Genomic DNA, 27,446 nt, shown 5'->3' on the forward strand with positions numbered 1-27,446 from the left:
GATGTCTGTTTCTTGATTTTGTACCTAGCAAGTGATAAGACAGCTTTTCTTGCGCTCCAGCCCGCCTGTCCAGGTGAATGCAGACTGTCCTTCTTGTCTTTTCTGGGTCTGTGTCTTGTCCAGGGCTTGTGCTGCTTAGTTGTTTGGGAGGTCCTCTGTTAGAGAAGTTTGAATACCCCCTCTATTTCCCAGGAGACAGACCTCTCAGGTGGTTAAAACAAGCCAGCCTTTGCCCCAGACTGCTTCCCTTTATAGTTTCTTATACTCCTTTCCTTGTGTCAAGCTGCTTTTGCCTGGAGGGCAATTCCTGTAGTGGGGGCACACCAGAAAGGAGTTTCCCAGGTTAGTCTTTCCCAGCCGGATCAGGGCCTGGGACCCATGAAGGGGCTGCAGACTGGCTCCAAAGTGCTGTAGGGAGGATTTGGGAAGGATACCAGGAGCTTCTTCCATGGCTCCCCAAAGCTGAGCTTTTTGGACCTGCCCAACAAACGCAACCCTTCACCTAAATGTCTTCTACAGCCCTGAGGAAACGCAGCGTCTTTAAGTCTCCTCTGCTGCCGCCTTTGTCTGCAGCAGGTTGGGACAATGGCTGCCCTCAGAGCCAGGCCCCCCGTGATCTGAAGTTGCCGATCAAAAACTGTGATCAGTGCTTGCTTTGGCAGTACATATACTACTTGCTTACTACTTGCTTTGGCAGCACATATACTAAAGTTGGAATGATACAGAGAAGATTAGCATGGCCCTTGAGCAAGGATGACCTGTAAATTCATGAAGCCTTCCATATTAAGAAAAAAAAAAGCTGTGATCAACGATGGGTCATGCCCACCCCGGTCTTGGAGAAGAGGGTTTTATGTCCCTTCCTGTCACCAGCGAGCTAGTCAAGGGTTGGGTCCCATGGCAGCATGTGGTGAGAGCAGTTTACTGTGACTTACTGTAATTTGCAAAATCTTTTCCTCGCACTCTTCCCTGGATCCTATACAGTGCTCTACTGGCCTCTGGAGTTTCAAAATTACGGTTTCAGACAGTTCCTGCCTATTTAATAGTTGTTCTGATGGAAGGATTGGATTTTAGAGCTCCCTACTCCTCCATCTGCTCATAATCCTCTCTTGGTTTTTCCTTTGATATGATACTTTAAAAAAGATTTATGCTATTCTTTACTATCATTTTATATACATTCATTGGGAAAAGTGGTTTTTTTTTCCTCTAGAGGAATACATTTCCAGTTTTATAATAGATGTGTGAAGGAAGGAATGCATTACTTGTGCAGACTTTACCAAAACTCTGTTTTGTTAAGCAAGGGCTGAAGGTAGCCCTCCCTCTCCCCAAGTTTATTTATGCTGTGGATGTGTTAGTCTTGTGTCTGTTCTTCTAGATGAAGAAATGGAAGCATAGACTGATGAAATAATTTCCCTGGAGTTGCACAATAAGTTGGTGGATTCACAGATGATCATTCATAGTTCTTGTGTTTCCAGAGGGTACATTACATAAGTTATATTGAAATATATGGAAGTCTAAGTATTGTAATTATAAATATTCAGATGTGTAGAGTTATAAAAAGGTATTGCTGTAAGCAAATAGTGTGAAATAATTATAAATACATTATAATTCCATTAAATTCTTATGCCATCTCTTTCTTGATGCTTACCTGTAGTCATGATGTATGGTATAGTTCATGAACTATATCATACATCCAAAATAGATGTGGCCTAGAGCATAAATTGTGAAACGGAAACATTTGGGATGCCAGTGGATGGTAATGTGTTAAGTGATCCTGTGAACACTGGGAATGAAGAATGGAAAGGAGGCTTGGGGTTCCTGCTGTCCGCTCTGACGCGAACCTATCCAGATGAGCTTAGGCATGCCAGGTCACACTGGGGCCTCTGCTGGTAAGCTGAGAACGCTGGCCTTGCCCTCTAGGGTTCTCTTCAGCTTTTAGATCTGTACTTCCCAAGGGCTGGAGTATTGCGTCAGGGCCCATCTTGGGGTTTGTGCTGTTTTCAGGGCTCCGGGGAACTGCCTTATCCTTTTTTCCAAGGAGATAGGATACATTACCCCACAGAGCCCAATAATGCCGTGAGCTGGCAGTGTGTGAGGTGCTTCATCTTTGGGGACTGAGCCTAGGTTGTTTGTGGTAACGCAGGGCTGGTGAAAGACCTTGGAAAGAGGCCAGGAGACCTGATTTCGGTGACCAACTAGTTGACAATTAAAAATGCTTGCCAGGACCCATCGAAGTACTGAATCATTGTCTTTGGAGTAAGAGAATATGGAAATATATCTCTTCCCAAAGGCTCCCCTTTGAATTGAAGGACTCCCATTATCTTCTTATCATAGCATTTACCAAGAAAGTATATTTTTGCTGAATATGGTTTATAAATATCAGTGAGGAATGCCTCTACATCTTGTAGCTTTCACAGTGTCACATTAGTTTGCATTTGCTGGTTGTTTGCTGTCACTTTTAGTACGAGTTACTTTTTCGTCGAGTGCTGTGAAGAGTTGATAAATATCTACAGTTAACTTGTGACACTGGTAATCACTGTTTTTCTGGGTGAATTAGAAACTAGTATCATTAGAAGAAAAGCTCATCTGAATGATTGCCCTTCCATTATTTTGTTCATATGCACTATTTAACTTTTTTTTTTTTTTACATACGGTGGGCACAGGATTGAGCCCGGGATCTCGTATGTGGGAAACCGGAGCTCAACCACTGAGCCACATCGGCCTCCTGAGTTTGTGTTTTCATTCGTTTGCTTGTTGGTTTTTTTGCTTTTTAGGAGGCACTGGGGATCGAATCCAGGACCTCCCATATAGGAAGCAGGCATCCAACTCCTTGAGCCACATCTGCTCCCCTGCACTATTTAACTTTATGCTTTGATCACAGATTTAACACTAGAAGACTTTTTAAGCTGACTATTTGAAGTAACTTTGATGACCACAGGCCTCTCTGGTCTTTCCCAGGTCTTGACTGGCACTGCCACTGCAGTGGATTGATAGCCACAGTGGGCTCCAGGGACAGGCCACCAGGAACTATGGTGGGGTTGCAGATAATCTGTGTTTCCATGGAATGCTCTCTAGGGAACCCAATACTTGCCTAATAAATAATGCTTTATTTCCCAGACTAATTGCTAAGCTATAAATGTTTTTAACAAACACTTGTTGAACACCTGGCCCCCTGCTTAGCTTTCACAATCCTGCTAGACTGTTGCATGTAGATTTCCAACAGGTATATAACTCAAACCAGTATCATTATCTTTTCTCCACATGTCCCCTAGCCGTCTTCATTTTCCCTTCTGGTTTTACCCCTGGTAATGGTGACACAACTTACCCATTATCTCAAACTTGAAAATTTGAAATTAACTATACTCCTCCTACTTAACTCCATATTTTCCATATCCAGTAAGTTACCAGATCTTGTTTGTTCCATCCCCAAATCTGTCTTTCAAATCCATACTACTTTTTCATTCCTACTATTGTACTGCTTAAGGTCGAACCCAGTATATTTCTCCCTTAGGCTAGTTCAGCAATCTAGTTTAACTCTTGTCTCTGATCTTTGTCCTCCTGTTCATCTCCCACCAGATTATGTAAATTTAAAAAAATTACTCTCGTTTAACAATTCATGCTTTTGTTTTGTTGTTGCTATTCTGTAATTTGCTTTTTTTACTCAATATTAGGTCCCGGCTCTTTTTCCATGTGGTTCGTGTAGATCCATCTTCTTTCTAATGCTGCATAGTGTGGTTACATGAAAGGGGTATTTTATAGTTTATTTAACCATTCCCCTATTGATGGACATTTATGTCGTTTATATTTTTGCTATTACAAAGAATATTGACATGAATGTCCTTAACATGTTTCTTTGTACACGAAAGAGAGATACCAAAAAAGTGATATTTATGGGTCATAATGAATACATATCTAAAATGTTAATAGATACTGACAAATAACCTTAGCAAAAATGCCTTTCAATTTGTACTCCCTCTCTTTGTGTTTTTTAACCTGTTTTCAAGACCATTTTAAATCTGGACTTGGTCTTCTCCCAACCTCATTTCTCTGATGTATTTACTCATTTTCTTAATCACTGTCACACCCTGTACATGTTTTTATTCAGACAGAATTACCTGCTATGCTGATGTTTTGGGTTTAGCACCAGATGAGACAGGTGGTCCCTGCCCTCAAGTAGCTGACACTCTAACCATGTAGAAGTTTTTGCCATTCCCTGAATGTACCAGAATTTTTTGCATTTGCAGCTACTATTTTCTCTGTCTGTGTGACTTTTATTTCATTTTAACTTTTCTGCCCGAGAGAATTTTTGTTTCTCATTGTTTTATGCTTTTAAAATTATGCTTTAATTTTATGTTCTGTCTTATCTTCCCATCTCCCCTCGGGTGGAGTTAGATAGACCTTCCTGAGGGCTCTAAGATTTCACTTACGTCTTTATTTTTATTTTATTTTATTTTATTTATTTTATTTCTCCCTCCCCTGCCCCAGTTGTCTGCTCTCTGTGTCCACCTGCTGCGCCTTCCTCCCTGTCTGCTTCTGTTGCCGTCAGCGGCCCAGGAACCCGTGTTTCTTTTTGTTGCGCCATCCTGCGTCAGCTCTCCATGTGTGTGGCGCAGGCTGAACTCTCCTTCGTGCTGGGCGGCTCTCCCCACGGGGCGCACTCCCCGCGCGTGGGGCTCCCCCTCGTGGGGACACCCCTGTGTGGCAGGGCACTCCTTGCGCACACCAGCACTGCGCGTGGGCCAGCTCCACACGGGTCAAGGAGGCCCGGGGTTTGAACCGCGGACCTCCCATGTGGTAGACGGACGCCCTAACCACTGGGCCAAGTCCGTCCCCCCACTTACATCTTTAATAGCATTTATCCTGAGGAATTTCAGTGACTTGTTTATCTCTGTGTCTGCATGTGTGTGCATGTATGTGTATGTATGTATACAAACACACATCTACCCCTCACTTCGACTGTAAGCTCAGAAAGGCCTGGAACCTACGATATTTACCTGAGGATTTTCCCAGCTTAATGCCTTAAACCTTGTAGGCACTTAATAAATGTTGAGGAAGTGAATTAACAAGCCATCCAATGAACTTATTTTGTGCAGGGCATGGTATGAGGTGGTATGAGGGTTGTAAATATGAGTAAGATCTGGCCTCTCTTCAAGGAGCTAACTGTATAGTCAGGGAGATAAGATGAGGAACCTGCAAGGCAGGCTGAGGGGCTCTCTGTCGTGCACAGCTGACTGCTTGAGGGGTCTTAAAGGGGGAGAGGAATTCTAGTGAATGGGGTATTCTGGTAAGTTTACGGATGAGAGGATTTTTTCTTTATCTGATGCCAGGTATTGTGAGGAATACAGGTAACTGTAAGATAAGGTCCCTGGCCTGGAGAGTTTTACAACAAAGTAAGGCCTTAGAGCAGGGGCTGGCAAACTTTGGCTTCTGGGCCAAATTTGGCCTGCTGCCTCTTTTTTATAGCTTACAAAGTAAGAATGGTTTTTACATTTTTTTTTTTTTAAGATTTATTTTTTATTTATTTCTCTCCCCTTTCCATCCCCCATTGTCTGCTCTTTGTGTCCATTCATGTTGTGTTCTTCTGTGTCCACTTGTATTCTTATCAGCGGGCACCAGAAATCTGTGTCTCTTTTTGTTGTGTTCTCTTGCTGCGTCAGCTCTCCGTATGTGTACTGCGCCACCCCTGAACAGGCTGTGATTTTTTCGTGCGGGGCGGCTCTCCTTATGGGGCGCACTCCTTGCGCATGGGTTCCCCTTTGCTGGGGACACCCTTGCGTGGCACCGTACTCCTTGTGCGCATCAGCACTGAGCATAGGCCAGCTCAGCACATGGGTCAGGAGGCCCTGGGTTTTTGAACCCTGTACCTCCCATGTGGTAGGTGGATACCCTATCAGTTGGGCCAAATCTACTTCCCGGTTTTTACATTTTTTAAATTGTTAAATAGAGGAATACTTTGTGACACATGAAAATTATATGAAATTCACATTTCAGTGTCCATAAAAAATGTTATTGGGACATGGCTGCACTTGTTTGCTTACATATTGTCTGTGACTGCTTTTATGCTGCAATGGTGGAGTTGAGTAGCTGCAGCAGAGACCTTATGGCCTGCAAAGCCTAAAATATTTGCTTTCTGGCCCTTGTCAGAAACAGTTTGCCACCCCTTGGGTTAGAGGATGGGAGAGATTCCAAGAAAGGACATTCATCTTGCGAGGATTAGTTTGAGTTATGAGAGTGGGACAGTGAATACTGGCAGTCATATAAAAGCTTTTGAGCTAAAATGATGATCTGGCTCAACCCTTTTATTTTACAGAAGAGGCAGAAAGATAAAAAATCTTGTCAAAGTCCAATTTGAGGGATGTAGAAGATAAGATTATTATTGGGGGTGGGGCCAGAAAAATGGGAATTAAAGAGCGAAGAGCAGACTTCTTTTTTCTCTGAATGTAATATTTCTTTTTTTTCTCTTGTACTTCTAGAAGGCCTTTGAGCCCTACTTGGAGATTTTGGAAGCGTACGCCACAAAAGCCAAGAATTATGTAAATGGGCATTGCACCAAGTATGAGCCGTGGCAGCTCATTGCGTGGAGTGTTGCGTGGACCCTGCTGATAGTCTGGGTCTACGAGTTTATCTTCCAGCCAGAGAGTAAGTGTACTGTCCCCTCAGTAAAGGTATAGTGGAGTTTCACCAGCCTTGACACTCACAACTGGGAGATCAGACTCATTTCTTTCCTTCTGGTTTGTTTCTGATATTTAAAATTGGTTTCCGCAGAAGCAGTCCACTGTCTTCTGGTTCATAAAGTTATAATAGGACTTAAAAAAAAAAAAAACTATTGCTGTGTATGTTGCTTTTTCTGGATTTGTAGCTTATGTAAAAACTCCGGAGAAATTAGTCATTGTAAGGATCTACAGATATATCTTAAAATGTAGCTTAGATCCAGATTCTTGTCTAGAATGTATTTTTGTTACCTGGAATTCCCAAAGCAGGAATTCACTGCTTTCATTTTCGATCATCCTTTTCAAGAAAGATGAGGTGGAGGTGGAACAGCTCTTGTGCCCGTGCGGGCGCTGTGCTAGGCTCTGGGCATGTCCACACGACTGCAGGTTCTTGGAGCCGATCTCCTGATGCCAGGGGCGTGCACCTTGAGCTTCCTGGGTAGCGTTGCAGGGAACCAGAGAGTGCAGAGATGATGGCAGGGTGGGGTACGGGGGTGTTCTCTTAGTGATCAGTGTGAGTCCTCCAGCCCTTCTACCATGTTAACACTTTCCTGCCCACCTTGAAACTGCTCCCGTGTTCTTGTTGTGAAGTAATTACTGCCCTTCTGCAGGCTCGGCTTGGTAATTTTTGCTTGATTTCACCTAACCACAAAGAGGGCAGGAGTGGTGGTGGGTGTCGCCTAACACTTCCCTCATGCTAGGGTATCTGAGTTAACATCCTTGGGGTAAGAGACCCCAAATAACATTGAAGAGAATGTCCTTTCTCATTGTTTGAAATTTCCATAGTTATTTGCTTCTCTGATAGCATCAGTTTGAAGGGGTTCTTTACCTGTACTTTCTCTGCTTTTCTTCCTCCTTTATCAGGAAGGTCAGCTTAGAAGCCAGATTCTCTTTACCATCCAGGTAGCCATTGAGATGTTCAAGCATAGGAAATGATGCAAAATGTGACAGCCAAGAAGCAAGTTTCAGTGTTAAGAGCTTTTTAATTAAGTGAAAGTGAGATGTGACTGACCCATCCAAACACTGCAGTTCACTGCAGTTAAGAAAACCCCATGTCCTCACTCTTTGCTCCTAGTTTTTGAAAGATTTTGTCATAAAGCTTGACAAATTAGAAGGACTGAACCTTCTGCTGCCTCAAGGTTTGTCTATGGACATGACCATGTCTCTCCACTCAGGTTTATTCCTTTAACAGAAGCATTTGATTTGATGAGGGAGGCACCTACCATCTTGCAGGGTGAAGTGACCCATTCCATAGAACTCTAAAGAACAGCAGTCAACGTACTTTTCTTTTTAAGATGGTGCATTTGTGAAAACAGACCAAGGTTAGAGGTCCTGAGATTTACATTTCTTGGCTATGGTTATATATTAGCTGTAGGCATTCACTTCTGCTTTCAGTTGTGCACTCACTGTGCTGTGCATGTTGCTTACCTGGTGCTCACGGCACAACCATCCTTGATCCTGGTACTTACCTGCCTTCACTGTTCAAGAAGGAAGATGCTGGCCTCTGAGCAGTCCAGGAGAAAAGGACTAGTTGCAGTGTATTAATGGGAAGTGACATCTAAATCTTTGTGGTAGCCTCCATGCCATTTTTCACTGTTTTGTTTTTAATAAATATGTATTTTTTCTTATTATGAAAGTAATACATGTTCATTGTAGAAAATTTAGGCAATATGGATAAACCATAAGAAGGAAATTAAAATTTTGCCACCTGAAGATAACTACTGTTTATTTATCTGCAGTTGTTTTTATCCTAAATCAGGTTGGCTTATGCAAAATATAGTTTTGTAGGTCAAAAGTGTTGAATATTGGCAATTTCATATAGCTTAACACATATACAAACACAGTACATTTTTATTTTGTACCTTCCAACTTGGAGTTTAGGCACAGATAAGAATCTTCCCTCCAGAGATTGTGGGTAATTTTGTTGGGGTTGCCAGTTTTTCAGTACCTTGATCATTAGAAGTGTTCTGTGTGTTGCCAAACAATCAACTTATTTTAGTATATTGCACTAGAGGAGTCTAAAGTCTGGACTAGTGATAAGTTTTACTGGACTTCAAACTCTATATACCTTCCTGAGGGGGAGAAAGGGTAATTCTGGAACAAAGGTGGCCCTGTGGTAGAGGAGAATTGGAAAAGTCGGCAGGAGGCTGGAGGTGGTGGGGGGGGGGGGGGATGCTCTGCTTTCCGAGTCATCGCTTCCTTAACTCTGCCCATGTCGGTCTTATCTTTCACTTGGTCGTTACTTTGAACTGTTGGGATTGTCCATTGTCCATTGCTGATCAGCAGGAATCCATTTTTTTTTTGTAGTGGGAAGTAGGGATAAACACTCCCAGTTTCTAGATGTGGCACCTTGGGCAATATTCTTAAGTTCTCTTTGCTGTTTCCTCATAGTAAAATGGGCATAGTAATACCTGCCTTACCTCCTCGCAGGGGTATTACGAGGACTGAGTGGCTTGATTCACGTGAAAGGGATTTGTAAAGTGTAAGGAGCCATGCGTGTTGCTCTTAAATGGGAATTTCCTATTTTCTTACCTTAAAACATTCTAATGAACTTTTCTTTCTGTACCTGTGAGGCTTTACTTTTTGGGATAATCCTTTTTGAGTTATGACTACATGATCTTTTCATTTTTAATTTTTCTTCCTCTATTCCTGTAATCTCTTCTGTTTGCCCTGCACCATTTGTCAGAGTTCATAAAGTTTATCTATACTTTCCTCCCATTACTAGACTTTTTGGATATCTGGCACAGTTTGCTGACTTTCAGACCTCTTTCTATTGCATTAATTACTTTATTGTTAAATATGGAAGTGGGTCTCAATCTTTCAGCCTTAACATGGTTAGAAATGATCTAATAACAAGCAACTTAAATATCCAGCATGGGAGTAATACTGCTTTGAGGAACTAGTATGATACTATTTCAAATGTGTTTTGGAAGAATTTTTATTGATGTAGAAAAACACTAGTAAGTGAGAAGAGGATACAGTATTGTGCATATTTAGTAAGATCTCAGCTTGTATTACAGTATGTAGAACACAGGACTAGAATGAACTATGATGTATGTTAAAAGCTTATTTATTTCAGCAAGGCAAGGTTTGTAATAGCTAATACTGGAAACAACCTAAGTGTTCATCAGTAGGGGACAGGTTAAATAAATTATGGCACATCCGTATAGTAGAATACTCTGCAGAATGACGAAGCCCTCATCTTCCGGATGATATTCCTACATAGAAAAGTAAGGTCTAGTACAGTGCTAGAGTATATTACCTTGTGTGTAAAAAAGGAGACAAATAAGGATGTATCTTTATTGTTGCTTATATATGCATAAGGCAACTCTGGAAAGGTATACTAGCACCAAATGTAGTATTCATCTGGGGTGAGGGATGAGTGAGAGAGGACACTGTGTCTGTGTGTGTGTGTGTGTACCTTTAGAACCATGTTAATAAATTCAAAAAAAGTAATTTTAAAAAGCTTCTATAAAAGCGTAAAGAAACTTCCTTTGTTATCCAAAGGCAAGTAAGGTTGCAGGGGACACATTGTATAGTTCATACATTATAACTAGTAGGTCATAGCCATAGAAAATTTTTTGGATAACAGAACCATTTATTTCTTTTAGGTTTATGGTCAAGGTTTAAAAAGAAGCTTTTTAAGCTCATCAGGAAGATACCTTTTATCAATAGAAAGGTAAGTAGAATCTGTGCAGATCTGCCGGCATCCCCCTAGTTGGTCAGTTACTGCTTTCTTTCTGTTTACTTACCCTGTTCTCAATGCAGAGACGTGATTTTTGTCTCTACCCATCCAGGGGGCGTTTGGCAATGTTTGGAGACCTTCTGGTTGTCACTGCTGTGGCTGGGGTGCTGCTGGCATTTGGTTGCTAGGCCCAGGGATGCTGCCCAGTGTCCCCTAGCGCACAGGACAGCACCCACAACAGAGAACTGCCTGACTCAGAGTGTCACGAGTGCCAAGGTTGAGATACACTGGCTTAACCCTTGCCTCACCATATTTGGCTAGAGAGATGAGAAGTGTTAAGGAAAAAGGATTTGAAATGTGAAAGTCAGGCAGAAGTGAAGTGGTGCTTTGGAGCAATATTTGGCTGGGTCAAATTTGGATATTTGTCTAGGGACCAGATACTTACATGGCTTAGATCAGGGTTTAGCCAACTTTCCTCGTAAAGGGCTGGATATGAAACATTTTAGATTTTGTAGTCTAAAATAATACTCTTTGTTGCATTTTAGAGGGATAGCAAGCATAACACAATATAGAAGAAAAGGAGCCTGGCTGTGTTCCTTTGAAACTTTACAAAAACAGACTGGAGGCCAGACTTGGCTCTCGGGCTGTAGTTTGCCCCACCCCAGGTTTAGGTACTTAAAGGGAGAGCAGAGCAGTTCTGCTCTTTGCACCTCTGTGTCGTGTGTTTGCCTCACTGTGCCCCTCTGCCCCACCCTGCTGAGGATAAGCAGGGTAGCGCATCACAAGTTCTTTATCACAGATGAAGGTACACAGGGCAGACCCTTTGCTGGCTCTAAAGAAGGCGGGGCGAGGCCATGGTGTCTCCTTTCTCCGCAGGACCCTGCCCTGCCCCTCAGCTTTCCCCTGGCCTTTCCCAGCCTCACCTGTCACTGCCTTCAACCTTTCTTTCACCTTTGCCTTCCAATTCCCTTTTCCCTTTCCTGGCTAAACCAGGAAAGATGGTAGTTATCTAGCCTTTGACTGAAATCCATTCAGACTCCTATGCGACTAACTCTCCCAGAAATAAGTATCTTCAGGTTCATTTCTTGTAGGGAAGTGGCAGGGGTGGGGAGGAAGAATGGCAGTGGGTGGACTTCTCTTTGCTCCTTAAATCATATTAAGCCCTAAAAGTAAATGTACTTTAGTCCTTAGAGGGTCCAGGTTGTGGGTAGAGAAGATGGGATGGAGGATTGACTGTATCACTGTTGTAGAAGTCAAGAGATTCAATAATTGCATATGGAAGGCCAGGACTCAGTAATAATTTTGGGAAGGAAAAGAAGAATTTATTTATGACCAGCCAGGCTTGGGAGCTTCTCTGTCCAAAAACCTAAATAAGATTTTTGGATTCTTTTTATACAGAGGAAGAACCAAATGATCCTTTGGTTGAATCTTTGATAAGCTTGAGTTAACATGTATTTCCTACATTTGGGGCAGGCTGAATATTCAAAGTTTATAGCACTTACATTGATAATTGGCTTCCCAGGACTGGGGTGGTTGGCATGGTTATGAAAGGTGAAGCTGCAGCCTTTCATTGTCTGACACACACAGCCCAGGTTATTTACAAAGAGACGCACAGCCCCCACCCATAGCTCATATCATCACAAAGGGTAATGGAATTTACCCTTATCATTCTCAGTACTTTTTGTGTCCTATCCCTCTCACTTTTCTCCTTCAGTCCTCATGTTTTGAGACAGATAAATGCTAAGGTTCCAGAACTCACTATTAACTTTCTAAAATAATGAAATTGGACAGTTCTTAAAGCCCGTCTAATTACCTTCATTTTTCAGAAGCAGATTCTGAGGTTCAGAGCCAAGGGTATTTCTCTCCCCCTCTCCCCCTCACCCCCTTCTTCCCTTTCCTCTCTCCACCCTTCCCCTCCTCCCCCTCTCTCCCCTCTCCCCCTCCTCCCTTTCCCTTCCTCTCCTTCCCTCTCCATAACCCTTAGCAGTTGCTCAACAAATAAATGAGTGAGTAAATGAGTGAATGAAAGAAAATGGCTCAAAGCTATGGCAATGAAGATGAAAAAGAAATAATCATATTTGGTGAATTACATAGCAAAAAGGACCTGAGTTCCTCTTGGCATTTTAGGGTAAAGCAATAAGCTGTTGACAATTTAAGGAGATATAATTCAGCCACTAATCTGCTTTCTGTCTCTCTGGTTTTACCTGTTCTGGACATTTCATAGGTATGGAATCATACACCATATGTGGCTTTTTGGGTTTAGCTTCTTTCACTTGGCATAATGTTTTTACATTCATCCAAGTTGTTGCATATATCAGAACTTCATTCCTTTTTTCTGGGTGGATAATAATCCTTTGTATGGCAAGCCTACATTTTGTTCCTCCATTCATCAGATGATGGACATATTGGTTGTTTCATCTTTTGGCTGTTGGAAATGGTGCTGTTCTAGTGTTGGTGTTCAAATGTCTGTTTAAATATTTGCTTTAATTCTTTGGGATTATATACCTAGGAGTGGAATTGCTGGCTTATAGGGCAATTCTGTGTTTAACTTTCTGAGGAACTGCTGCACCATTTTACCTTTCCATCAGAAATATATAAGGGTTCCAGACTCTCTACATCCTTACTAGCACAGGTATATTAATATTATTATTATTTTTTAGCCATCCCAGTGGGTTTGAAATGGTATTTCCTTGTGGTTTCACTTTGTATTTCCTTAATGGCTAATGATGTTGAACATCTTCTCATGTGTTAATTGACCATCTCGTTTAGAGAAATGTCTATTCAAGTCCTTTGCCCATTTTTAAATTGAGCTGTTTTTTTGTTGTTAGGTTGCAGTTCTTTATATATTCTTTTATTTAAATAGATTTTTATTAGAGAAGTTGTGAGCTTACAAAACAATCAGGCATAGCATTCAGAGTTCCCATACATCACCCCTCCACCAAAACCTTGCATTGTTGCGGAACATTTGTAAAAGATTATGGAAGATCAGACTGTTAACACTAACTATGGTCCATAGCCTACATTTGGTATATTTTTTGCTTAGACCTCCTGTTATTAAAACCATGTATTAGTATTGTACATTTGTTATAGTTCATGAGAGGACGCTCTCATAGTTGTTAACCACAATCCGTCTTCCATAACAAGGCTTACTGCGTTATACAGTCCCATGCCTTGTACTGTCCATCCAAAGTGTACACTCAGTGGCTCTCACTTTTATCACAGATTTGCGCAGTCATCACCTCAGTAAATTTTTGAACATTTTCTGTAATCCAAAGGAAAAAAATCCCGTATTTCCCTATTATTGTCCCCTAGTGTTGATATAGTACCTTCTTTGACACTGATGTGAGAATATTACATCATTACTGTTAACTATAGTTCATAAGTTACATTAATTGTATTTTTCCCATGCATCACCATTATCTTACCACCTTGTAATAGTGACAGACGTTTGTTCTAGTTCATCTAAGAACATTCTTTATTTGTCCTATTACCTAGAATTCTCATCCACCTCTGGGTTATTTTTCAGTCCCTAGATTATTCTCTTTCTGTCAATTGACATTTATGTCCCTTAACTACCCTTTTCAGCCACAATTCCATTTATAAATGAGCCCCGTTTGTTAACTTCTACAATGTCTTACCATCAACTCTATCCATTTCCACACTTTTACTGTCAAGTTAATTGAAAATTCTACATGCATTAAGCATCATTGCCCCTTCTCAGTCCTCATCCTGTCTCCTACTAACCTATAATCTAGGTTTTAACTCCATGTGTTTATTCTTCATATTTAGTTCATACTAGTGAGACCATATAATATCTGTCCTTTTGTGTCTGGCTTATTTCACTTAGCATAATGTCTTCAAGGTTCATCCATGTTGTCATATGTGTCCCAATTTCATGTTCTCTTACTGCTGCATAGTAGTCTGTTGTATGTATATACTACATTTTGTTTATCCATTCATTGATTGATGGACACTTGGGTTGTTTCCATCTTTTGGCAATTTTGAATAATGCCGCTATGACCATCCTTGTGCATATGTCTGTTTGTGTTGCTGTTTTCAGTTCTTTTGGATATATTCCTAGTAGAGGGATTGCTAGATCATATGGCAGTTTTATATTTAGCTTCCTGAGGAACTGCCAAAATGTCTTCCACAAGACATTTTCAGTTCCAGGAACAGTGAAGGAGTGTTCCTATTTCTCCATATCCTCTCCAGCACTTGTTGCTTTCTGTGTTATTTTTCTTTTTTTAAAAATAATGGCCATTCTGTGAGTTGTGAGCTGATATCTCATTGTAGTTTTGATTTGCATTTCTCTAATAGCTAATGATATTGAACATTTTTTTTTGTGCTTTTTGGCCATTTGTATGTCCTCTTGGAAGAAATGTCTAAGTCTTTTGTCCATTTTTAAATTGGATTGCTTGCTCTTTTATTGTTGAGTTGTATGATCTCTTTATATAGCATGGAAATCAAACCTTTATCAGATATGTGGTTTCCAGATATTTTCTCCCATTGTGAATGGGTTATCTTGTTACCTTCTTGACAGAACCTTTGAAGCACAAAAGTGTTTTATGTTTGAGGAGGTTCCATTTATACTCTTTTTTTCTTTTCTTGCACATGCTTTTGGTATAAGGTTTAAGAAACCCGCAGCTACCACCAGATTTGAAGATGTTTCCCTACATTTTCTTTAAGGAGTTGTATGATTCTAGCTTTTATATTTAGGCCTTTGATCCATTTTGAGTTAATTTTTGTATTAGGTATGAGATAGGGGTCCTCTTTCTTTCTTTTGGATATAGTTCTCCCAGCACCATTTGTTGAATAGACTGTTCTGCCCCAGCTGGGTGGGCTTGACAGCCTTGTCAAAAATCACGTGACCATAGATGTGAGGGTCTGTTTCTGAACCATCAGTTTGGTTCCATTGGCCTATATGTCTATCTTTATGCCAGTACCCTGCTGTTTTTTTAATCACTGTAGCTAGGTAATATGATTTAAAGTCTGGAAGTGAGAGTCTTTCAACTTTGTTCTTCCCTTTTAAGATGTTTCTGGCTGTTTGGTGCCCCTAACCCTTTCCAAATAAATTTGATAATTGGGTTTTCCATTTCTTTAAAAAAGGTTGTTGCAATTTTTGGGGGGATTACATTGAATCTTATCAATTTAATGATATTAATGATATTAAGTCTTCCAATCCATGAACATGGAATGTTCTTCCATTTATTTAGGTCTTCTTTGATTCTTTTAGCAGTGCATTATAGTTTTCTGAATGTAAGTGCTTTATGTCCTTAGTTAAATTTATTCCTAAATAATTGATTCTTTTAGTTGCTATTGTGAGTGGAATTTTCTTCCTGACTTCCTCCTCAGGTTGTTCATTACTAGAGTATAGAAACACTATTGATTTTTTAAAAATAAAATTTTATTTAAGTATGTTATTATACATGAACTTACTTAAACAATAAGTGTATGGTAAAATTTGTGAATTTATAGAACGGACATGAATATCATTAAACAGTGGTCCTATATATCTCCCTACCGCCATTACCTTGCATTGTCGTGAAACATTTGTTACAAATTATGAAAGCATCTTAAAATAGTATTACTAACTGTAGCCCCTGTCTTATATTTGGTGTATTTTCTCCCAATCCACCCAATTACTAAAACCATATATTAATATTATATATTTGTTATTGTTCTGAAGAAAATGTTCTGATATTTGTCCTGTTAACCACAGTCCATCATCCACCACTGGGTTCCTTGTGTTGTACAGTCCCATGCTTTGTATAATCCATTCAAAGTGTACACTCAGTAGCTCTCATTTTCATCACGGAGTTGTACTGTCATCACCACAGTCAACATTAGAACTTTTTCATTACTCCAAAAGGAAAAATACCATACCTCTTTATATCCCCCCATTGTTTTCCCTTGATATTGAAATATCTTCTTGCCACTGCTGTAAAATATTACAATAGTACTGTCAACTATTGTTCATAAGCTACATTGGTTGTAATTTTCCTGGGTACCACCATATTCTTAGCACTTTGTAAAAGAAGAGCATTTTTATATTTATACTATTAACCACAATCTTTATCCACCATTGAAATCACTGGTACTTACCATAGATTATTCTCTAGTTTCCTTTCTGTTGACATTTACATCCACAGACGACCCTTTTCTTTCTTTTTTTACAGATGACCCTTTTCAACCACAATCATATTTATAAATCAGCGGCAACTCTACTGATTTTTGTGCATTAATCTTGTATCCTGCTGAACTAGTTTATTAGCTCTACTAGCTTTGCTGTAGGTATTTCAAGACTTTCTGGGTACAAGATCATATCAACTATGAACAGTGAAAGTTTTACTCTTTCCTTTCCAGTTTGGACACATTTTATTTCTTTTTCTTGCCCGATTGCTCTAGCCTATGTCTCTAGACCATATTGAATAACAGTGGTGACAATGGGCAACCTTGTCTTGTTCCTAATCTCAATGGGAAAACTTTCAGTCTTTCACCATTGACTACAGTGTTAGCTCTGGGTTTTTCAAATATGCCCTTTATCACGTTGAGAAAGTTTCCTATCTTTTGGAGTGTTTCTATCAAGAAAGGATGCTGTATTTTGTCAAATGCCTTTTCTGTGTCAATCAAGATGATCGTGTGATTTTTCTCATATTATTTATTAATGTGATGCAGTATGCTGATTGACTTTCTTGTGTTGAACTACCCTTGCATGCCTGGTATGAAACCCACTTGATCGTGATGAATAATTCTTTTAATGTGTTGTTGCATTTGATTATCAAGTATTTTGTTGAGGATTTCTGTATATATGGCTTTGGTGATATTGGCTAAATAGAAAGAGATTTTTCCCCCCCATGGAATGAATTTGATAGTATTCTTCCCATTCAATTTTTTGGAAGAATTAAGTAAGATGGTTATTAAGGTTTTTTTTTTGAATGCTTGGTAGAATTAACCTGTGCAGCCATTTGGTTCAGGGCTTTTCATTTTGGGGAGTAGTTTGATGACTGTTTCAGTCTCTTTACTTGTGATTGGTTTGTTGAGGTCTTCTATTTCTTCTAGGGTCAGTGTAGGTTGCTTGTATGTTCCTAGGAATTTGTCCATTTATCTTTATTGTCTAGTTTGTTAGCATACAGTTGCTCATAGTATCCACTTACTATCTCTTTTATTTCTGTGGGGTCAGTAGTAATATCCCCATTTTCATTTCTGATTTTATTTGCATCTAATCTCTTTTTTTGTCTGTCAGTCTAGCTAAGGGTTTGTCAATTTTGTTAATCTTCTCAAAGAACCAACATTTGGTTTTGTTAATTCATTGTATTTTTTTTTGTTCTCAATTTCATTTATTTCTGCTCTGATCTTTGTTATTTCCTTCTTTTCTTTAAAGATTTATTTTTTATTCCCTCCCCATTCCCCCACCCCCAGTTGTCTGCTTTCTGTGCCCATTCTGTGTCCATATGTTCTTTTATGTCCACTTGTATTCTTGTCAGCAGCACTGGGAATCTCTTGTCTCTCTTTGTTGCGTCATCTTGCTGTGTCAGCCCTCTGTGTGTGCAGCGCCAATCCTGGGCAAGCTGCACTTTTTTCATGCGGGGCGGCTCTCCTTATGGGGGACACTCCTTGCGCATGGGGGTCCCCTACGTGGGGGACATCACTGCGTGGCACGGCACTCCTTGAGTGCATCAGCACTGCGTGTGGGCCAGCTCACCACATGTGTCAGGAGGTCCTGGGTTTGTACCCTGGACCTCCCATGTGGTAGGAGGACGCTCTAACAGTTGAACCAAATCTGCTTCTCTGTTATTTCATTCTTTCTGCTTGTTTTAGGAATACTTTATTGTTCTTCTAGTTTCTCCAGCTGTGTAGTTAGGTAATTGATTTTAGTGCTTCTTCTTTTTTAATGTAAGCAGGAGGGCTATAAATTTCCCTCTCAGCACTGCCTCTGCTGCATCTCATAGGTTCTGAAATGTTGTGTTCTCATCTTCATGTCTCGAGATATTTACTGAATTTCTTGCAATTACCTATTGTTTAATCTTATTGTTTAATCTCTATTTGTTTGTGAATTTTCCCTTTTCCACCTGTTGTTGACGTCCAGCTTTATCCCATCATGATCAGAGAAAGTGCTTTGTGTAATTTGATCTTTTTAAATTTATTGAGATCTCTTTTGTGACCCAGCATGTGGTATCCTGCAGAAAGATCCATGAGCACTTGAGAAGAATGTATATCCTGCTCTTTTAGGGTGCTGTGTTCTGTATATGTATATTAAGTTTAGTTCATCTATCATATTATTCAAACTCTCTGTTTCTTTATTGGGCCTCTTCCCAGATGCTCTGTCCAGTGCTGGGAGTGGTGTATTGAAGTTTCCAACTATTATTGTTGAAACATCTCTTTTTCAGTTTTGTCAGTGTTTTCCTCATGTACTTTGGGGCATTCTGGTTAGGTGCATATAAATTTGATTGTTACTTCTTCCTGGTGAATTGCCTTTTTTTTTTTTTTTTTTGGTTATTTCATGTGTGGAATATCTTTTTCCAGCCTTTCTCTTTCAATCTATTTGTATCCTTGGGTCCAAGGTGAGTCTCTTGTAGATAGCATAAAGATGGCTCAAATTTTCCACCAGTCTGTGTCTTTTGATTGGGGAGTTTAATCTATTAACAGTCAACGTTATTACTTTCAAGGCTGAACTTCATGCATTTTGACCTTTGGGTTTTATCTGTCACATCTTATTTTCACCACTCTTGTTACACTTTTAGTTAATTTTACTGATATAATTTTCATTTCTAGACACTATTCCAAACCTCTCTTTTTTCTCTCTTTTCAAGAAGAAGCAGTCCCTTTAGTATTTCCTGCAAAGCCTGTCTCTTGGTTACAAACTCAGTTTCTATTTATCTGTGAAAATTCTAAACCACCCTCATGATTGAAAGACAGTCTTACTGGATATAAGCTTCTTTGCTGGCAGTTTTTCTCTTTAATATCTTAAATATATCATACCACTGCCTTTTTGCCTCCATGGTTTCTGATGAGAATTCAGCACTTAATCTTATGAGGCATCCCTTGACTGTGAGGAATCACTTTTCTCTTGCTGCTCTCAGGATTCTCTCTTTTTCTCTGGTCTATTTGGATTTTCAGATGGGAGTACATTGTGCTTCAATAGGATTGGAAAGTTTTCTACCATTATTTCCTCAAGTACTCCTTCTGCCCCTTTTCCTTTCTCTTCTCCTTCTGGGACATCCATGACATGTGTGTTTGCATGTCTCTTGCAGTCCTTTAGTTCCCTGAGACACTTCATTTTTTTCTGTTCTTTTCTCTGTTTGCTTCAGAGGCCCTGTCTTCAAGCTCACTAATCCTTTCTTTTGCCTCTTCAAATTTGCTGTTTTATGCCTCTAGTGTATTTTTTAAATCTCCCTCCCCCACCTTTGTGGCTTTTTTGCTTGCTTTGTCTGCTTTCTGTGTCTATTCGCTGTGTGTTCTTCTCTGTCTGTATTTATTTATTTATTTCCCACCCCTCCTTGAGGTTTGCTAATTGTCTGCCCTCTGTGTCCATTTGCTGCGCACTCTCCTATGTTTTTGCTTGTCTCCCTTTTTGTTGCGTCACCTTACTGAGTCGGCTCTCCATGGTGCTGGCAGGCCAGGCGGCACTCTGTGGCGCCCGGGCCAGCAGCTCTCTGCAGCATGCGGGTGAGTCTGCCTTCGCAAGGAGGCCCTGGGACGTGGTGAACCCAGGGCCTCCCATATGGTAGACAGGAGCCCAGCTGATTGAGCCACAGTTGCTTCCCTCTAGTGTGTTTTTAATTTCATTTATTATGCCTTTCATTCCCATAAAATCTATTTTTCTATATATGCTTTCAAATCCTTTGTGCTCACCTAGTGTCTTCATTATAGCCTTAATTTCTTCAGCCATCTCCTTGAATTTATTAAGGAGATTTGTTTGAACATCTATGGTTAGTTTTCTCAACTCCTTTATGTCATCTGGAGGCTTAGTTTTTTCCTTTGACTGGGCCATATCTCCCTGTTTCTTGGTATGGATTCCTTTTGTTGGTGTCTTGGCATCTGATTTACTTGATGTATTTATTCTTGGCTCAGTTTCTTTCTTTAGTCTAGGGCATTCTATTTGATTGGTTTTGTGCTACAGCCCCTCTTTGATACTTGTTTCAACTTAGTTTAGAACTTTATAGCGGCTTGTGTTTAGCCAGTCTGAATTTTTTTTCCCTTTTTCATCTGTTTCTTGCCCTTTCTACCTTGCTGCTTATGGAGTAGGAGCTAAGGATGTGGTTTGCCCTGTAAGCCGTGGAGGCTGAAGCTGCCTCTGTTGCACTGGGAGCCGATAAAGCTTTCCCACCTTTCTCTTCTGCCAGGGGTAGGGACAGAGCCACAGCCTATGTAGTAATCACGTCCAGCCTATGTAGTAATCCAAGATGAGCAGGCCAAGATGTCTGTAGTTGCTAGAGAGACTAATGAAGTTCCAGACCCCTTCTTCCCCTACCTGGGGTGCGGATGGAGTTGCAGGAGTGGGCAGCAAACTAAGCCATGGAAGTCAAAACTGACAGTTGCCTCAGTAGACCAATGAAGGACCGACACCCCTCCTCTCCTGCCAGGGGTGGATGGGGATGGCGCCTCAGGTGCGCGTAACAGTCTTGTCCTTGCGGACCACAAGTGACTGCGTTGCTTGTAGAGGCCGAGGGAGCACTGCCCCTTCTCCTCCCCGAGCCCCAGTTGTGTCCAACAGCCTATTCCGTGTGGGTTCCAGGCAATTTTTAAAATGTCTTGTACTTGTCTATGAGGAGGTTTGTAGGGCCTCCAAATTCTTTTTCTTTTTCTATTCTCAAGAGCATTTATACTTCTTTTTAATTAGATTAGCTTTACAAGCAACTTGAAAGCTCTTTCATAATGAAACACTGCTTTTCAAATTATATGACTTTATAGGCTATCTGTATAAGAATCCTGAAATTCTTTGCCTGCTATTGAGAAAGGTCTTTGTTTTACAGCTTGTTAATGTGCTGAATAAAAACAGCATTATGAAGCTTTATCTGTAACCAGGATTAAACACATATAGGTAACAAATGTTTTAAATTTTGTTTTAAATAAGAGTCCTAATTGATGACAAGTTAATGGTCCCTCTAACATTAAATGAATAGATTTTAAATGATTATTAAAGAAATGGCTATTTTGATTTCTTTACCCTTTCACAATGATCTCCAAGCAATTATATAAACTTAAAAAAAAAATACACAGGCTTGGGATTCAAACTGAAAGCTCCTGAGTCCGGCTGGCAGTCAATAAACCATTTTTCCTTCTCAAAAAAAAAAAAAAAAAAAAAATACACAACTTAAGACCTATCTGTTAAGCACAACCCACAGATAGAATCTGATACATTGCACAAATGAAGTACACATTTGAAAAACACGAGGGCTCCCAAATTAAAAGGCTTTTGCTGTACATCTTAAATCAAACAAACCTTCCATCAACTTAATACAATATCTACTAAATCTAAGAACAGTAGCACTTTTGAGTTGTGGCCTAATGCAATGCATTGCACTGCCCCGCATACCACATAGCAAAGTCAACTTGCTGTCCTGGGTCAGGCTGGCAGAGGCACTTACTGTAGAGATGTTAAGTTTTATTGTCTGGAGCGAAGGAGAGGAAGTGGAACAAAACTGGATATGGGCAAGGAAAAATAATACACTATAATTTCCTCCTGCAAATTCTAAATGCAATCACAATACTGAATATTTAATCCCACACTAAATCCACACTGTCCGTTCCACTAAACAATTTTTTCATGTTTTGCATGAATAACAGCAATCTTTTAATGAAAATTACTGAGCTTTCATAGGAAAGTTCTCTAGTTGAATAAAAGCTATATAGATGCTAAAACTTGTCGTAAGCTGAAATATACAGAACTATTTCTGTACACTCATTATTTTGGCAAAGATGGTCAAGGATACAGATAGAAAACTTCTGTGGGCAAGGTCTTTTACCCATAATTCATGTAAAATAAGGACACCTTTTGGGCTTTGTTAAAGAGCCTAGGAAATTGAAGTCTAAGACATCCATCCCAAATATTCTTTAAATTTCAGAAGTCTGGGAGGTCTTGTGTGATTTTTTAATAGTCCCTCTTTTTCTAACAGGTAAACAAGAAAACAATTTTTTTTTTAAAGATTTACTTTTTCTCTCTCTCCCTCTTCCCCAGCCCCCCAGTTGTCTGCTCTCTCTGCTCATTTGCTGTGTGTTCATCTGTGTCCGCCTGTATTCTTGTCAGCGGCACCTGGATCCATGTCTCTTTTTGTTGTGTCATCTTGCTGCATCAGCTCTCCATGTGTGTGGCCCCACTCCTGGGCAGGCTGCACTTTTTTTTTCGCTCTAGGCGGCTCTTCTTGCAGGGCACACTCCTTGTGTGGGGGGCTCCCCTACGTGGGGGACACCCCTGCATGGCACGGCACTCCTTGCATGGGCCAGCTCATCACACAGGTCAGGAGGCCCTGGGTTATGAACCTTGGACCTTCCATGTGGTAGGCCGATGCCCTATCTGTTGGACCAAATCTGCTTCCCGGCCTCTGTGTTCTTGGGGTGCTCTGGTGCTCTGTGCTTCTCTGGTGAAGGGGCTCAGCACTTGCAAAAGGACCAGAAGCCCTTTTGCTTCAGCTTGACCTGTTGTCTGGCTACTATTCTTGGTTCTGCCTTTGTTTCTTTAGCACACAGGACTGTAGCTACTGCCATGGCAGGAACAAGGTCCAAATACTACCCTCTGAGAAGTGCTAACTCCAGCAGATGGAAACCAATTAAGCAGTGATGATGTCAATGCTGCAGAGAGAATGGGCCTAGGGAACTTGAGTGCATCTTTGACTGTGACAAAGAAAATTGGATTTTCAAACTTTTAAGAGGCTATTGTACATGCCAGAAAATAGCTTAACATTTCTAATTCCACCACAGCACTTTAAGAAAAAAATGCATCCTAGTTCTGTAGCACTGGTTCTGTGCCCAGCACATGGTGTCCTGCCTTCTCTTTGTCCTGTCTTGGTCCTTTTCCACTCACTTGAGGTAACTTTGTCTTTTTTACCTTTCAAGATCAAAAACAAATTGGGCAAGGTCAAGGATGATATTAATAAGAACTTGTCATTCCTGAAAGTGGAGAAAGAATATGTGAAAGCTTTGCCATCCCAAGGCCTGAGTGCATCTGCAGTTCTGGAGAAGCTGAAGGAGTACAGCTCTACAGGTATGACTGCATGATTCTGCTTCCTTAAAATGACTAGTGTTGTCATAACTTCATGTTGGCAGAGGTTACGAATAGCTCTTCCCTGGTACTTGCGGGTTTAGGAGGGCCCAGCCTGTTTTAAAGGCTGAATATCATATTCTGAAAATTGTACTAAGATTCATCCTTTCTTTGTGATCTATTAACTTTAATTAAAAAAGCATTTGAAAAAAAATATTGATCCTTCATCCATAAAGTAAGCAAACCTCAGGGACAATTGAACTTTTTCCTGTTTCCTTTTATAAGCATGAACAGAATGGATCCATTTGTGTTTTTTAAAAAAAGAGAGTATATATAATAAATGAAATACAGATTGATTGTAGAAGTTGTGAAACCTGTATAAAGGCATAAAAGAAAATGTCTGTAATTCTCTGATCAATAGGTAAACCCAGGTGATATGTATGTGTGTGTGCATATATGTACACACACAAAATGCTAATACACACATACACAAGAATACACACACACATATACGAAGGATAAATACACCAAGTAGCTTAATGTTTAAGGGTGCAACCTATGGAAGCATGGCTTCACATTTTGGTTGTACCACTTAAAATATGACCATGGTTGAGATACTTAGTTTCTCTCTGCCCCAGTTTCCACATCTCTACAATGAGATAATAATAATAGTACTTATGTGAAAAGATAATTATGGGGGTCAAATGAGATCATATACATAAATGTCTTACAGTACAGCATATAGTTAAGTGCTGAAAAAAATTAACTCTTATTACTACTACTATTAACACAAACACATACATGTATATTACAGCTTTTTTAATAAACTTTTTAGTTTGGGGATAATTTTAAATTTACAGAAAAGTTGCAAAGGTTGCATGGGGAGTTCCCATATATCCTTCACCCAGTTTCCCCTGATGTTAAGATTTTATATAACCATGGCACATTTATCAAAACCAAGAAATTCATATTGGTACAGTACTGTTAAGTAGAGTACAAATTCTAATTGTATTTCCCCAGTTTTTCCACTAATGTCCTTTTTTTATCTGTTATAGTATCCAACCCAGGATACCATATTTGTTATTGGCACAAATTGAGTTCTTGACTTTGGATGGTACATACTTAGATTTAGTTCAGGGTTTAGTGATCTATGATATAAAGTAGAAGTAGTACTCGAAGGCTGGTTACTGCCACCATATTTTATTCTCTTCAATTTTTAAGTCACTATCCATTGCCATACTTTTTAGTACCGGCAAAAGAATAGGAAATGAAACCATGTATTCTGTTTTTGAAAGACTGGTAACCACTGGTCTGAAGGTGTGGTGATAGAGCAGTGTCCGCTAAGGACAGAGTAGAAGTTAAACTGGTAGCAAGCCAGAGCTTGGCAGATGCTAGGAGAATGAGGATTTGTCTGTATATTTACTACCAGTCATGTGCTCCTTGTCAGAGGGCCAGAGGTCTTTGCTATGACCCGGCTTTCATTTGGTATGATTCTGTACAGCTTTCTCACCAGCCACGTTCAGTAGAGCACAGCTATGTTGTGGCCAAAGGATGCGAGACAGCCACATCATCAGATTTGCTGGCAGAATCAGAAAGTCTCCAGGGGGGGCACGTCAGAGGGGAAGTGGGGCATCTTTACTTTTTGGTCAGGGCCTTTCCTCTGAGTTTCATCCCAGGTCGCCTGTGTTCCTGATTGTGAGTGCTGCCCCCGCTTGCTGCTGGGATCAGGGAGTGTATTCTGGTGAGCGTTTGTTTCCAGGCCCGCCTGAAAGGAGAGGTCCCTGAGGTCAGGATGCTGGTTGTCGGTATCTCACTGTGGTTTATCTGGTCCTGGAGTCAGGTTCCTGGTACCGACTTGACGATCGTATATGGAAATTCTGTACTTTTGTTCATGCCTCTTTTCTGCCACCTTTGATCTTAACGGGTCCCCATGCCCTTCAACTGGATAGGAAGGGAGAGAAGAAGGATGCTATTGCAAAGAAAGGTCACACTACCCCATACAGGAACAGAAAAAGCATGGACAAAGGGGCCTTTTTCTGCTGTCAGAAGGCAGTTAGGGATGGAGACAGCTTTATGCCTGCACCCTCTTTATTGTACCTAGATGCCGTTAACATTTTTGCACTGTTGGATGACAGTTGATGATCTTTAACCTTTATTTTGCTGCGATGGCTCTTCTTTTTGAAATTCTTCTCTTTATTGATTTTAAATGAGAATACCATTGGGTTTCTACTCAAACTTCTTCATTTTTCCTTTTGTACCCAGAGGGGTTACTCCTGACTGTTTCTTCTTTATTCCAACCTGTCTTCCCAAAGGTTCCTGCTTACTGACCCAGTGAACTTCATTTATTCTGCAGATACCTGCTGGCAAGAGGGAAGAGCCTCGGGGACCGTGTACAGCGGGGAGGAGAAGCTCACCGAACTCCTCGTGAAGGTGAATGCTGAGTACCAGGAGGACTGGCAGGGGCCGCTTACCCGAGAGTGTGTGTTGTCTAGGCCAGTGGATACTTTCTCGTTTCTTTTCTCCTTATTTTTGCTATTAAAAAATTTACTTAAGGAAAGCCTGTTGTTCAAATAAAACCACAGAGGTTTAGAAAGTTTTTCTCTTCACCCAAACAGGCAAATCTTCAATCTGTAAAAAAAAAATACAAGAATATTTATGGTCTCAGGTTTTATAGACATCTATCTGTGTAGAAGGGCAGATGATCTGAGATAAGCCGTGGTCTCATTTGTGATTTGAGTAATTCTTTGTTGACTTTAGAATTGCCTTTAGCTTCTTCCATTTCTAATCAAATTTATTTTTGAAATCCACTTTGCTGCATAAAATTAGGGTTGGACCTAATGATCTCTGAGGTCTTTGTATTTTATTCTTAGAACTATGAAACTGCTCACACCTTATGAATTTTATGGGTTTTGCTTAGCTATATCTCAACTGATCTCATCTTACTTCTATGCTTAAAATCCTTTCAGTGGCTTCCCATTATCTACAGGCTACTACCCAAGCTTATACTGTAGCTGAGAATACAGTCTCTTCATGAGCCAATCCCCACCTGTTTTTTTTTTTTTAAGGCACTCCTGTTACTTTCCCATAGAAATGCTAACCCCTGCCTTTTGTTTTTACTGAATGGGTCACGCTGTTATCATGTTGTATTCCTCCCCCTCCTTCATTCCACCTGTTCCAGATGGTGAACTATTCAATCTTTTCAGGTTCCACTGGCTAGACACCTCCAGATGTCTCAGGGTACTGGTTATGCCATGCTCAGAGCCAGGCACCTGGGCACTGTACATGAATATGGTATTAATAGTGCTAGATGCTCTACAAAGTGCTTTGAATAACAGTGCTTTGCATGCATTATGTTGTTTCATCATTACTAGAACCCTGTAACGTAGGTGCCATAACTACCACCTTTGGTATAGGAGGATACTAAGCATCAGAGAGATTGTCACAGAGATGCCATAGCTGAGGTTGTAGGCAAAGCTAAGGCTTCAAGCTGGGTTTGTTAGTTGAGAGTGTGCTTTTAACCACACCTATACTACTTCCCTTAATACGCGCTAAAATAATTTGTGTGTTTGTCTTCTTTAGTCTGTGGAACACCTCTCTTACACTTTTTCCAGTTCCTAGTGTCATGCCTAATACCTAGAAACTTCTGTTTATTGCATAATTCTTTGTCCTATACATACTGTGATAGACTTCCCCCCTTTCCCCTCCTCCCACCCTGCTGTTTTTGCTGTCTTTGTTGTCTTCTCTTCTCATTTTCTCTCCTCCAAGATTCACTGTGATTCAATCCTGGAGACCTCTGATGTGGAGAGAGGTTCCCTGTCAATTGCATCACCATACTTCCTGGTTTCTGCTGCGCTTT

The 27,446-nt window shown here is 40.4% G+C and overlaps 1 protein-coding gene and 1 non-coding gene across 2 annotated transcripts in view; both read left to right on the top strand.

Moving 5' to 3' along the window:
• Positions 1-27,446, top strand: part of SGPL1 (sphingosine-1-phosphate lyase 1) — a 62,853-nt gene that overhangs the window by 16,004 nt on the left and 19,403 nt on the right. Inside the window, exons 3-6 of the mRNA XM_004470567.3 lie at positions 6,471-6,636; positions 10,319-10,386; positions 23,446-23,593; positions 25,944-26,020. Of these exons, the coding sequence (XP_004470624.1) occupies positions 6,471-6,636; positions 10,319-10,386; positions 23,446-23,593; positions 25,944-26,020 (459 nt within the window). The remainder of the gene's footprint in view (positions 1-6,470; positions 6,637-10,318; positions 10,387-23,445; positions 23,594-25,943; positions 26,021-27,446) is intronic.
• LOC111767082 (U6 spliceosomal RNA) lies at positions 686-788 on the top strand. Its single transcript, XR_002798982.1, has one exon. It is a non-coding gene; the product is annotated as a U6 spliceosomal RNA (small nuclear RNA).

Source organism: Dasypus novemcinctus, chromosome 6, assembly GCF_030445035.2.
Source record: "Dasypus novemcinctus isolate mDasNov1 chromosome 6, mDasNov1.1.hap2, whole genome shotgun sequence".
Classification (NCBI taxonomy): domain Eukaryota; kingdom Metazoa; phylum Chordata; class Mammalia; order Cingulata; family Dasypodidae; genus Dasypus; species Dasypus novemcinctus.